A 14,275-nucleotide genomic window follows, 5' to 3' on the forward strand; every position below is an offset into this window, starting at 1 on the left:
CGAGATCGACTCGAGACCAACACAAGCCGAGTACAAGCTAATTGTGCGGCTTGACCTTTGACTCGAGTAAAATTGAGCTCGCTCGTTTTATAAGATGAGCTGAGCCGAGCTCAGTCCAGGTCGCTCAAACTCGACTCGTTTGCACCCCTAGTTGTGGTCATTTTGTATGTTGAGCTTTCAAGCATTAAATGAATATAGCGGAGATAAACTTTATAATTATTTTAGTGGGGATCAACTTGATGACGTGGACACTCTGCATGTTGAATGTAGTGGGGACTGACTTGATGATATGAACACTCTACATGTTGAGTCTAGTGGGGATTGACTTGTACATGGACACTTAGTATCCTGATGTTATTGGGGTCAACTTGATGATGTGGACACTTTGCACATGGATCTTTATAAAGACAATAGATTGTCCACTTTCTTAACTTAAAACTTTAATTAAATACTAAACTTGGTAGATTAGCGTTGAAAAAAAACTCACCAAAATCGCGAGCGGATCAAAGTTCAGGGGGCAATGCTGGCGCGACAACATTCCATGTCCAGCAACAAAGGCCTTAGCACTGAACTGTGTAACCTCAAAGACATTTACATGGCGCCCGATGGTCGAAACTAAGCGGACCTGTTTGGATTCTCGCAACTCGGTCGAATCCGTCTCAGCCTGGACACACCGATCGGATTCGTGCTCGGCCCGCATATCCCCAAAGCCTGAGCCGAGCATGTAACATGGACCCGATTTAATTTCGGTCCGAGCCCGGCTCTGCTCGGGCTGCTCGCGAAAGCTCGAAAAATAACTCGATCAGCCTGGTCCACGGATTTTCCCCACTCCGGCCCAGTCCGTTGTCCTCCCGATGTCCTAACGAAGGATTATAGCGGATATGAGTTAGGTTTTCTCCCGTTCGTTCCTCTCCTCGCTCCTCCTCTGCCCGAGTCCGCCGCCGCCGCACACAGCACACCCACCTCCGCCGCACACCCAGCTCCATCGTGCCGCAGCCGCACGTACACCAAGGCCCTAGCTCCGCTCGCGATGTACATCGACGAGGATTCAGGTGAGGCCATGGAGAAGGTTTCGAGTGAGGCGAGTACAGTGGCCGTGTCGTTCATGCGTTAAATGTGTGACCGCGTCGCAAGGTTAATCTGATATAAGTCCCGACTAGACATGAAAAGATTAAAAGAAGAGTAAATTTCAATGAAACACTCTTTCAGGCATGCTTCTCACAGAATCACAGTTTGCGATAATTTTCTCGCGAAACCATAATTTGTGCGTCTAATTTTCTCAGTTTATCCAAAACACGTCTGATTTTCTCAGTTTACCCCAAACACGATTTGAAGCACGTTTGACACGATTTCTAACAGGTAAGACCCACTTGTCAGGTGCCACGTCGGACTGGAACCCGACCCGACCCCTTGGCCCGTTTCGACAGCATTTAATCCTCGTCCCAAGCCAGCAAGCCTTCCGCTTCTCAGTCCGCAGGCGCTGGCCGCCGCCGTGCTGAGGCACTGCACGTGGAGCGCCGAGGACCGCTAGTTCTCGGACGAGTAGCGCGTGACACGGTCAGCCTGCCCCGGCTCCACCATGTCCGCCACCAATCCCGCGCCCCTCACCTGCGCCATATGATGGCCTCGCTGCCCACGCCGCACGCTGCGCCCGCCTGCTACGCCTCCTCGGCTTGTTGGCCTCGCGGCCCGCGCCGCCCGCCCGCTCCGCCGCCAGCGCGCCCCCAGCTTCGCCCGTCTGCTCCGCCACCTCGGCTCGCCGCCCGCCTGCGCCCCCTCCCGCGCCACCCGCATGCACCGCCTCACGCGCCGCGCGCCGCACAATCGCCAGGACGCCCGCGCCCCCCCACGTGCGTTGCCTCCCGCGCCGCCCGCATCTGTAGCCTCCATGCTCCTACCGCCGTCGTCATGGTCGCTGCTGGCAGCTTCCCCCATTGCTCCGGTAGGAAGAAGATGAGGGGGTCCAAGGAATAAAAGGAAACGGGGGAGATAAGGACTAGTGGGACCCGCAGGTCAGAGAGAGGGGGAGAGGGAGGGTTAACGGGCCGGGTCGGGTTCGGATCCGACGTGGCACTGGCAGTGGGCCCCACCTGTAAGGAAACGTGTCAAATCCGCTTAACCTTTTCCTCCACGGCCATTATATATTTCCAAGTCTATAATTAATTTTTATGGTTTATGTTTATCTGATGTAGTTGCAATGGTTTTGGAATGTAAGATTTAGAGAAAAACTCATTTGCATGGGTGAATACATAAAGACCATAATAAGTTCTTAGTCATGTCTCTATGACTAACTCAGAAATTACTGATGGCTTTGTTTTCCTGGTGATCAGCATATGGATGATGGTAGTTATGAGAACACATTGTTAATTAGTGGAAAAATTGTGTTGGACAAAGCCAACTTATAATGAATTGTGAGATTCACATCGTAACTTTGTTGTCGGCATTGTTATAGTCCATCAATGCTAATGTCAATCCGCAAACCACGAGAATATAAACACCGTCATAACGAATCGGTACTTTGGGGTTGTTTGATGTCTTTTCGTAATCTGGAACAATAAGGCTAACTTCCGAATATTTTGAAAACGTATGAGTGGGACTTAATAGTTCAGATTGGAATTCGCTCCTCTTGTGATGGAGAAATACACGTTGGGACTACTCGGTATTATGGTGTCCATTATCATGAGGCCTGAGAGTTGTGATATGATAAAGGGGATACCGAAATACGGATACAAGTTAAAAAGTACGTCCTGTAACGATGATTACTTGTTAGTCTCGTTTCAGGTTTTGTAAAGTATCGTGAAGCAAATGGATAAATATATATGCCATGACAAAGATTCGCTCGATAAGCTTATTATTCATGATGTGTATATGGGAATTAATATGGGTATGTAGACGCAGAAAAAAACTAATCCTCCATTTCATAATTCTTATCGAAATATTACATGTATCTAAACGCTTTTAAAATTTGTGTAAGTTCTTGAGAAGAAGTACGTGCTTTGTTCTGAAGTTCGTTCATGGCCCCCAATCCACCATCTGATTTAGGCCTGCAAACTGTTTCCCATGCTGCCAGTGGAGGACATTGACGACGATTCGGGTGAGGTTATGGAGAAGGTTTCGAGTGATACATGCGTTCAATATGTGACCGCGTCGCATAGTTGATATTATATATACCCCAAGTAGGCATGAAATGGGAAGATTAAAAGAATCTAGCTAGGTTGACTATAGTACTCTATCGGTTCTTAAATGTAAGAAGTTTTAACTTTGTGTTAAATCAAACTTCTTAAATTTTGACCAGACTTATAGAAAAATCTACCAACATTTATCACTCTAAATTACAATATATTCTCTAGTACTAGTATATTATAAAGTTAAACCTCCCGGGCGCCAGGTTCTATGTTCGACAAGGCTTTCGAGCCGGTCCATCATCCCTTCCATGGTCGCAGAGCGTGCCTTGACGTCAAGGCTGTGGTCAAAGTAGACATCGAGGATCCTTCTGAGGTCCCAGAGGCGGTGCACGAACCCGGTGGCCTTGATTAAAGCGTCGCGTTTCTCTTCCTTGTCCTCACCCTCGATGACAAAGCGAGGGCGGAAGAAGGCCTCGAACAACCTCGTCATGTGCTCCTTGTCCACGAACCCGGCTTCGCTGACATGGTGCTCTTCGGCTTCGCTAATCGCCGGAGTCTCGAGCCCAGTGTAGAGCAGATTCAGCATATCGGCCGGACGTTGGCCCATCTGTTCCCGTAACGCTCTGGTGGCGTCCTCCCGGTTCCGCCAGGTTTTGAAGCCAGTCAAGTCCTGGATCAACCACATCATCTCGAACGTGAAGTCAGAGATGGCGCAAGCCATGGCGAACATCCTGTTCATGGGGGTGGACTCTAGTACTTCTTCAGGTTCGTCGTCATCGTCTAGAGGAATCCCGGTGTTGGCAACGATCATCACCTTTTGGTGCGGCCTTCGCCCACGACACCAACGGCTTCGAGATCCTCGGCTGGGGCTGCCATCGATTGATTAGTTTCGTAGTCTAACTTTAATGGTTTTGGCTCTCTAGATAGGTACGTGCGGCCGGCGCTAGATCGATCGAATCACAACAACTAGCGAGATAGGGATCGTCGGCGTGGATCGATCGGGTATATAAAGGACGTGAACCAGGCATGCGAGTCCGACTAGGACCAGATGTCCTACCTCAACTCCCAACTCCCGATCGATCTCGGTTTGCATGCGTTGTTCACTACTCCGATTCAATCGGGATTGGCTCTCAAACTCTCAAGGATAAGGTCGGCCATGGAAATAGGCAAACTAGAAGCACCAGGACCGCCGAGTTCTTGTGCAGTCCGGCGGGAGAAGATGCTGCCGCCGGTCACCATGCTTGCTTCTGGAGCAGAGAGCGCGGGGTCAGGTGAAGGATTGGGTGTGTTTCCCGCAGAGAGATGGCCGACGACCTGGCTGCAACCGTGCGCGTGCGGCGAGAAAGGTGGCAGCAGTCTTCGGAAGCGGTTGTTTGGGAGGCCATGGCGGAGGCGGAGATTGAGGGCGAGAGGCGCAGGAGGGACTGGTTGGGGAATTTTGCAGGGAAGAGGCGCACGGGATCGATGGATCCTCGGTTACCACAAGAGTAACCGTATCGTAAACAAGATACGCTGCTTCTCTCTCGTCCTTAACTGAGCTTACACGTCAGCTTTTTTCTTGGATAGCACAATTAGATACAGGAGTTGGGAGTGCTCTAACAACCGTATAAAATGATGAAGTTTTTTTAATTGGATGGTTAAATGGTCCCAGCATGGTTTTGTTAGAATTCTAGAATTATGTAGGTGTAGATCCCAATTTGACATCGGTATGGGGAGAGAGAGAGAAGAGGAGGAGGAGGAAAAGGAGGAGGGGTACCTTCTCCTTGGCTCGACGAGGCCGGCGTGGTCGTCATGGTGACGAGAGCGACGGCGAGGGCAGATGAGAGTTTGGCGGCGGTGCTTTCCGTTACTCCTGCGCAAACCCTAGATCGGTAGGCCTTTTTCGGTGGGGTGTATGGCACAGCGACGAACCTCGTGTTGCGTGCTGACGACCCCACCTCTTTAGGCTGGTCATAGTGCATGGTAACTTAGAGTAGTAACATGTCTTTGTTACTACTCTAAGCTACTATCTTCATAGTGAGCAATGTCATAGGAGTGGTAACATAAAAACTTGCATTTATTGCTTTATAGGATCCATAGTAGTACTACAACGTTGTGGTCTCTTTGTGGCTTGTATCAATATGAAAATTTGCTTGTACAACACATGGATAAGTTCATGAACAAAAAGTTGAATAAATTCGTAATAACAATGAAGTGCCAATATAATACTATTTAATTATATAAAATATATTTAGCATTACATGGATGAAGATACAAAAATAATCTACCGTGGCCTGAACTTTTTCCAAATATGCTCAATCAAATCACTTTTTAGAGCTTTATGCATCGGACGATCCTGGATTCTAGCATCTCTTTCAAGCACCTCGGCAAATACAGGAATGTCACCGTGGGTAAATACCGTTGGAAGGACAATAGATGAGCCGGCTTCCTCATTCAAATCAAGAATATTGGTCGCCTCTTCTTTTTCATCTTCGACTATCTTGTTGTGTAGAATGATGCAAACTGTCATAATACTATGGATATTGCCCCAGTCATAAAAACGTGCCGGGAGGCGTAGAATAGACCATCGTGCTTGGAGCACACCAAATGCACGTTCCACATCCTTCCTTGCCCCTTCTTGATGTGCGGCAAATAACTTGTGCTTTTCAGTTTGTGCCATCGGTATCGACTTCACGAATGCGGCCCATTCCGGGTATATTCCGTCGACAAGGTAATAGCCAAGCTGGTATTCCTTCTCGTTGACACGATAGCTCACCCTAGGAGCTTGCCCTTTTAATTGCTCAACAAACAACTTTGATTGATTAAGAACGTTGATATCATTGTTTGATCCAGCTAGACCAAAGAATGAATGCCATATCCAAAGATCCTTTGAAGCAACGGCCTCTAGAATGAGAGTAGGAACTCCTTTATGCCCGCTGGTGAATTGACCCTTCCAAGACGTGGGACAACTCTCCCACTGCCAATGCATACAATCGAGGCTTCCTAACATGCCAGGAAAGCCACGACTCTCACCAACATCAAGTAAGCGTTGCATATCGTTGACATTGGGTCTTCGCATATACTCATCACCGAATATGTCAATCACCCCTTCTGTAAACAGCTTCAAGCACGTAACTGATGTGTACTCGGCATCGAGAGCGTCTGCCGGAGTACCATACGCCAATTGACGAATAGCCGACGTACATTTCTGCAATGGAGAGAGCCCGTCGCGGTTAAGAGCATCTTTCCTTTGTGTGAACTCCGGAGACCACTCGCCTAATGCCTGGACGATACGCTCGAAGAGAGGTCTTCTCATCCGAAATCTCCTACGAAATACTTTGGCGGGGTAGAGAGGATCTTCACAGAAGTAGTCACGTACTAATTGTTGAGCAGCTTCTTCGCGCAGTCTATCCATCGTACGTCCTCGGAGCACTTCTGGCAAGAGATCTGCGTCATGAGCTTCAAGAGTTTCCTTCACCTCCGTTGCTATCTCCTTGGCAAGCAAGTGGGAGATCCCTTGCTGGGCTAGGAAATCATCTAATGAGTACAAGGTGGAAGGATCTACTATGTTTTCTTCAGCGTCGACGTCTGCTTCATCAGACGAAGCATCAGCCTCTTGACTAGACATCCCGTGGAAGATTGAGGAACAATTGGAGCATCTACTGGAATGAGCAGAGGAGGTGGTATATGCTTGTATATATGTAGTCCAGTTTACTGAAACGATTCAGAAACCGAAAGAAGGCAAAGTGACTGGAAACTGAACCATTTGTTCACAATAAACTGAACCATTTCTAGCACGCCTAGTGGGGAAGCACCAACAAAGTGAAAATTCTCCAAATTTTGGTGTCCTTGTTCATGATGGTGCATTGGCGAGGTCGGAAACTATAAGGATGCATTGGCGAGAATTGTCCAAAACTTAGCAAGCCTTCGGGTGCAACAGTATAGGTTGGCCTCCTGTTACAAATATCAGAATTCATCACCACAAATTCCAAAACGATGTTGCAAATTTATATATGTAAGTAGGCCTTGCTTTTGTGCTTATTTAACCGAAGGTTGGTCTAATTAGACAAGAACTATCTAAACTGAACTGTACTTATTCTAAAGCCCACCGGATGTTCCTTACACTTGATTTTTGTTATCCAATGAGGTAGCATGTCATCCCAAAACTTCTCACCCTTCTTTCAGATTTTGGCAAACGAACCTGAGTTCTGATGTCTTACAGTTAGAGTACAACTAGGAGTTCCATAGGTAAATTAGTAACAACTACCAGACCGAACATGTACAATTACTAGTAGTGAATCAGGTACTCCAGACGCTGAACAAAAAATGCAATGCAAATTCGAGCTAAGGAAGTTGTAATTGCTGAACATTTTGATTTAAAATCAGAGAAATCTTACCATGAGTTCAACAAGGGGATGGCAGAAGAGCTTTCTAGGCCACGGGGGTATAAGTGCGGCGGTGTAGAGGGGTTGGCGCAGGAGCTCGTCGGGGCGCCGGGGTAGAGTGGCGGCAGTGGCGAGTGGTTGGTGGAGGAGCTCGTCGGGGCGCCAGGGAAGCGCTGCTGTGGTGAGAAGTCGGAAGGCCGGGCTGGCGCCGATTCCTTGCGGGCACCAGATTCCGCCATGTTTCGGGTGGCTCCCTGGTGGCGCCGTCGGCCTCTCGCCGCCGCCGCCGGCCGGCGAGACAGAGAGCTGGGCAAGGGAGATGTATGGAGGAGCTGGGTGGTGGATGGATGGGGGCCTGCGGGAGAAGGAAGAGGATGAGTCCAACGGGGGATTTTGACGAAGCATCCCACACCGGATCGATAGGCATTAAAAATTCCTCGTACTACGCGCTATGTTACGGTAACCAGATATGTTACTCTATTTGCCTCTCTCTTCGTTAACTCATTGCCACATAAGCAAATTTGCTGAGCTGGACTTTTTGTTACTGCTGAAGTTACCTGCACTATGACCAGCCTTATATAGCGCAGTGTAACATGGGCCCGCCAACCATATTGGGATGGGCGCGGATCGAAGGGCCCGATGGGCCGTTGGACCCACTCGGGAGGAGATCATCCTAACATTCTCCTCCTTAATCTCAAAATTGCTTTTAACCGTATACCTTTTACTTCTCATTTCACCACCGATTAGTACGTAGAGCATGTTTCATCGTCTCAGCTCAATTGTCGATAAAATCAGATAGGTACAACATACCTTTCTGTGTTGAAACAAATTCTGTTTCTTTCGGGCCATTCATGATCCAGGAATCATAGGTTATCCCTTAAAACCATGCCGGCTAAGTGTTCCTTGAACACATTGGGTGGTAAGCCTTTCGTAAGCGGATCCGCAAGCATATCTTTTGTCCTTATATGCTTGAGACTTTTAGTGTGATCCTGGATTTTATCTTTCACGACATAATACTTTATCTCTATTGGTTTGGTAGCATTACTCGACTTGTTGTTGTGAGTATAGAATACTGCGGGCTGGTTGTCGCAGTACATCTTTAGTGGTTTGTCAATACAATCTACCACTTTCAAGTCGGGTATAAATTTCTTTAACCATATCGCCTGCCCCGTGGCCTCATAACATGTTATAAATTCTGCATACATCGTGGATGATGCAACTATTGACTGTTTGGAACTTCTCCACGAAATAGCCCCGCCTGCGAGAGTGAATACATATCCTGACGTGGATTTTCTATCATCTCTGTCTCCCGCAAAATCTGCATCTGAATATCCTCTTATTTCTAAGGAATCAGATCTTCTATATGTTAGCATGAGGTCTTTTGTGCCTTGCGCATAACGCAATGCTTTCTTTACCATTTTCTAGTGCTCTATGCCTAGATTTTCTTGATATCTACCGAGTACCCCGGTGATAAAAGCTAAGTCAGGGCGAGTGCACACTTGTGCATACTGTAGGCTTCCAACAGCCGAAGCATTTGGAACCGCTTTCATTTGATCGATCTCGTATTGGCTTTTGGGACATTGAAGTTTCCCAAAACTGTCGCCCTTGAATATAGGAGCAGGTGTGGCATTGCTCGCATGCATATTGTATTTCTTTAGAATCTTTTCTAAATATGCCTTTTGCGATAGTCCTAAAACCCCATTTTTCCTATCTCGGTGAATTTCTATGCCCAAAACTTATGATGCCTCACCAAGATCTTTCATATCAAAATTTGAGGACAGGAACTTCTTTCTTTCTGGTAGTAGCCTGACATCACTACTAGCAAGCAAGATATCATCCGCACACAAAATTAGGAAAATATATTTCCCACTTTTAAACTTTTGTTCTCAACATTCTCTTTAAATCCAAATTTCTTAATAGTCTCATTAAACTTTAGATACCACTGTCTAGAGACTTGCTTTAATCCATAAATGGATTTCCTTAGGCGGCATCCCATGTTTTCCTTGCCTTACATGATAAAACCCTTGGGTTGTTTCATGTAGACTTTTTTTCTTTCTAAATCCCCGTTTAGAAATACCGTTTTTACATCCATCTGATGTAGCTCTAAATCCAAGTGTGCCGCTAGTGTCATTATGATTCTGAAGGAATCCTTGCATGAGACTGGTGAAAATGGCTCATTGTAATCTATTCCTTCTCTTTGTGTAAATCCTTTTGCCACGAGTCGTGCTTTGTACTTTGTACAACAAAAGTGTCAAACTCTTTTGGCAGTGAAGCCATAATAAGATGAACAAGGAGTGCAGGCTTGAGGTCTAGATCAGCATCCATGGGTTTCAGCTTAGCTGCCATGTTGCTCATCCTGAGGATGTGCTCCCTTATGCCATGTCCATCTCCAGTGTACTTTTCTATCACTAGTTGCTTTAGCAGCTGGGTAGCATATATCTTTGAACAACTAGTGAAATGGCTCTTTATCTTTTCAAGATACTCCCCTACGAAAGCACACTCTACAGTTGAAAGCCATGCACTTTTTGTTGGCGGTGAGCCACTTTTTGTTCTCGAGGGTGTATGACATCTCCAACGGAGCATAGTCCCTCTTCTTTTTCTCCCAAGCAGCATCATCATCTTTATCATCCCTGAATGGCTCTGTCGGCTTGGGGGCTGTGGAGTGTCAACCACCTAGTCCACCTTAGTACGGACGAAAACCAGGTCAACTTTCTTTCTCCACTCAGTGTAGTTGTCTCCTCTGAGGGTTGGCACATCCTTGATGCATCCCATCAAGTAGTACCCTCCTGAAACCACAATGAAGTGAGATGATAACAACAATTGCATGCATTAATCCAACGTTGGTCGAAACTAATACATACAACTATTTGTGCAATTCAATCTATATCACCGTTGGGCAGAAAATAGAAATAAATGCACATATTAACCATTAATCATGATCATGCTATTAATGACGTTGGTCAAGAAAAATAACAGGATCACAATTGTCATAAAACACTTTTAATCATGTTCTTTTAATTTAAATAACACTTTTAAACTATTTGCAGCGGAAAAAAGATGAATAAAATTCATAACCTTATACTTTTCAGAAGTATTACGTTGTACTTTCCTAAAACAAACGTCTCGTTGGTTCAGTTTGAATAGGAGAAAATTTAGACCAAATTCAGCAAAACCTGAACATAAACAGTAAAGGAATACTTCTGTGAAGAACTTTCAGGCCATCGGCCTGCCTCGCTCGCGTGGCCCACGGCCTTCTTCGCTCGCGCTGTGCGCCGGCCGCGCCAACAGTGCGCTGGCCCGAGGGCAGCCGGCCTTGGCCCACGGCCAAAACGGCCCATTTCGGCCCAGGCGCGATCACAGCCGTCCATCACGATCGGACGGCTGCCCGCGACTTTAGCCTGCATAAAAGGGGGTCGGCCGAAACCCTTGCCGAAACGGCTTCTTCTCCCTCCCCTCTGTTCTTCTCCTTTGATGGCGGTGCCGCCCTGGCGGGCTCACCAGCGGAGCCTCCAGCCTTTTCTTTTCCAGGCGGAACCAGGGTACACTTGCTGACGGCGCCCTCCCGGGCCTCTTGCTGGAGCGCGCGTGCACCCGACGGTGCGCGCGTCGCCGTCAAGCGGCCAGCGACGGCTCCTCTTTCCCGGCGAGCGGTCCATAGCGACGGCGACCGGCGGCAGGCGCGGGCGCCATCCTCTTCTCTTTCGGGCAAGGTGTTAGGGTTAGGGTTTTTCATTTTCTTTTGTTTTTCTTCTTTTTCTTTTCTACCCGAGCAGATCCACTACCCAACCTGGCTCTGATACCATTGTTAGAATCCTAGAATCATCTAGGTGTAGATCTACATGGTAGTGTTCTTTCTATGATTCAATTTGACATCTGTATGGGGATCGAGAGAGAAAGAGAGAGATAGAGAAGAGGAGGAGGAGGGGTACCTTCTCCTTGGCTCGACGAGGCCGGCGTGGTCGTCGACGGCGAGGGCGGGTGTGAGCTGTGCGGCGGTGCTTCCCGTTACTCCTGGGCAAACCCTAAATCGGTAGGCCTTTTTTGGTGGGGTGTACGGCACAGCGATGAACCTCGCGTTGTGTGCCGACGACCCTCACCTCTTTATATAGCGCGGTGTAACAGGAGCCCGCCAACCATATTGGGTTGGGTGTCTCCGATCAGGGCACGGATCGAAGGGCCTGGTGGGCCGTTGGGCCCACTCTGAGGAGATCATCCTAACAGGTTTTACTGAACTAACCTAGACACGCTCTAAAAATAGCATGCCACTCATGCAACTAACACTCGTGCAAATATGGCTAAAATACCTGCGATATATGATGCCTAATCAAGCCTACAACTATCCAATAACAACAATAGGGTACGTAACTCGAAATGCAACAACTAGATCGCCACACACGTCGCTGGCTACAACCAGTTACTCTAGTTTGAGTATAAGTACTCGCTAGTTCTTTCCAAATAGAGATAACAGCATGACATAATCACGAATATAACTTTGTGCAATGCATGCCATTCAATTTTAAATCACACATATATGGTTATCACCGTAACCATGGTTCACTCGACACTACCCCCTAACCGGTGTGATCAAACCGTATGGCTAATTACTTGAGTACTCAACTCGGTAAATTAACTTAGGAAATTTCGGGGATTTTAGGATACCAAAGACAACAGATTGTTAGGATTTCAAATCAACTACCGTATATTAAATATTTCAGAAAGAATGCAGGGTCCTATAGTCCTACGATTTAGAATCCGATCTGACCAGAAATAAAAAACAATCGAAGAAACAGGAAAAGATTGCAACACGAAAAAGGGCAGACTTTTGAAGAAGAAGGAGGAGAAGAAGAAATACTTCAAGCGACATCATTGTCTCTGACATGAAAATAACTATCGAGGAAATAGGAAAAGATTGCAACAAGGAAAAGAGGCAGGCTCCGGAAGAAGATTTCAAACAGAGTATAGTTCTATAATCCTATGATTTTATAATCCAATCTGACAAAAGAAACCATTGAAGAAATAGGAAAAGACTGCGACACGAAAAAGAGCAGGCTTCATAAGAAGAAGAAAAAGGAAAGACTTCAAGCGACATCATCATTTCCAGTAAATTTTTCCCGGGTGAACTACTGGTGGCCATCTGCTTACTTATGAAAAGTCTGGCCGTGCCATAAATACATAGAACTCACAGTAGCGCTCGACATCTAAGGAAGTGTCAAGAGAACATTCAAGCAGTGAAAACAAGAAGCCATCGGGAGAACGTCAAGTAGTCAAGAGACTAATACTCTCTTGGTTAATCCATCGTGATATATATTTTCATAATATACTTATCTGATATTTTAGATGTTGATTTTTTTTTATAAGTTTGGTCAAACTATAAGAAGTAAGAGCAACTTCAATGGGATACCCAAATTTTGCTCCAAAATGTCCTTTTTTTTGTCGTTTGGAGGAGCAAATGGACATGTGTCCACCCCATGTCCGCCCTCATCATCCAAATTCCTCTCCCAAATTAGATTTTCCTTCTCTTTGTCCATTCTCCTCTCCTTTTCACTTTTTCTTCTCCTTTTTCCATCTCTTGTTGTGAGACCGGGGCGGACAAAAAGAGAGTGTCCGGACATCCCAAACCTCTCCCAAATTTGGGACAAGTTTGGGAGATGTGTCTAGACAAACATGACATTTTGTCCGTTTAGGAGATGCCATTGTGAGATGATTTTGGGGTCAAAATGTCCATATCCCTCAATAAGAATTCGGGATAGTTTGGGGATGCTATTGGAGATGCTCTAACTTATGACAAAGTCAGTATATTTTATATTTAGAAACTGAGTTAGCACCCAAGAACTATGGAAGTACTTTTGCACTTTGGGTTACGAGGAGGGTATCACGCGCACACTTTGATAGCTGCCCATGATCAGATCGATTGAATCAGACCACACCCACGTCATGTAAACTCCATTCGTACCCAAAAAAGAAAATACAAACATCTCTCCACAGACTTCTACAAGCAAGACAACTGGTAGAAGCCTAGAAGGACAAGCCGATTTCTGCCTCCAAGAGTATTTGTTAGACCACCTGACGGCAACCTCGTTAGTAATTTTCTATGAGATGAACTGCTCCTAGCATGACTGATCAGCAGTGCAATCAAGCAAACGAAATAAGGTTACTAGGAGCCAGTTCTTTTCAGCTTTCCGAACCAGAGAACTTCACTGAGATTCTTGGAGAAGCCGTCACCTAAATTTGATTAGGCTACCAAACTAGTTTGGGTTAAATTACTTTGAAAGTCTAACTGAATTTGTGATGCGGCTTCTCCAAAAAGCTAGGTGAGGGCAGCTTCTAGAAGAAACTGGTCCTAGAAGCCGAAAAGAACGCACCCCTAGGTCAGTTCAATCAGTGCGACAATTCCAGAACAAAATTAGTAGAGTGAAAAGCGCATTAGTGAAACAGAAGATAGTAATTGATCAGGGCCTCTGAAGATCTACCTAGCGTTTTGGAACGGGAAAAGGCCATCTTTATCTGGCAAAAGTGCTGGTTAGGAAAGCAGTTTTTTGACACCGAGCTCCAGTGGACACCATAGTTCAAACATCATGAAAATCATATTTTGAAGTTTCAAAAAAAATCTGATTTTTTTTCTAGTATAAGTATAGATGTATACTACATATCTATACATTTTCGTAGAAAGATACATTGATTTGTGTCTGAAAATAACAAATCTGGGGATGTATAATCAGGAATGGATCCGGGGGCGCCAGGGGGCTCTGCCCCCCCTAAGAAATTTCATTTTAGTTAATTGTTAGT

The 14,275-nt window shown here is 46.2% G+C and overlaps 1 protein-coding gene and 1 long non-coding RNA gene across 2 annotated transcripts; both read right to left on the reverse strand.

The window, feature by feature from the left end:
• Positions 1–5,305: 5,305 nt before the first annotated feature.
• Positions 5,306–7,950, reverse strand: LOC100822343. Its single transcript, XM_003572489.3, has 2 exons — positions 7,502–7,950; positions 5,306–7,058 (listed from the first exon to the last, which is right to left on the reverse strand). The coding sequence occupies exon 2, from the start codon at positions 6,730–6,732 to the stop codon at positions 5,389–5,391; it is 1,344 nt and encodes a 447-aa protein (XP_003572537.3). The 5' UTR covers positions 6,733–7,058; positions 7,502–7,950; the 3' UTR covers positions 5,306–5,388.
• A 1,700-nt stretch (positions 7,951–9,650) lies between these two features.
• On the reverse strand, positions 9,651–11,562 carry LOC112271796. The gene is made up of 2 exons (XR_002965245.1): positions 11,419–11,562; positions 9,651–10,275 (listed from the first exon to the last, which is right to left on the reverse strand). It is a non-coding gene; the product is annotated as an uncharacterized LOC112271796 (long non-coding RNA).
• Between the last annotated feature and the right edge of the window lie 2,713 nt (positions 11,563–14,275).

This window comes from Brachypodium distachyon, chromosome 3, assembly GCF_000005505.3.
Source record: "Brachypodium distachyon strain Bd21 chromosome 3, Brachypodium_distachyon_v3.0, whole genome shotgun sequence".
NCBI classification, from domain to species: Eukaryota; Viridiplantae; Streptophyta; class Magnoliopsida; order Poales; family Poaceae; genus Brachypodium; species Brachypodium distachyon.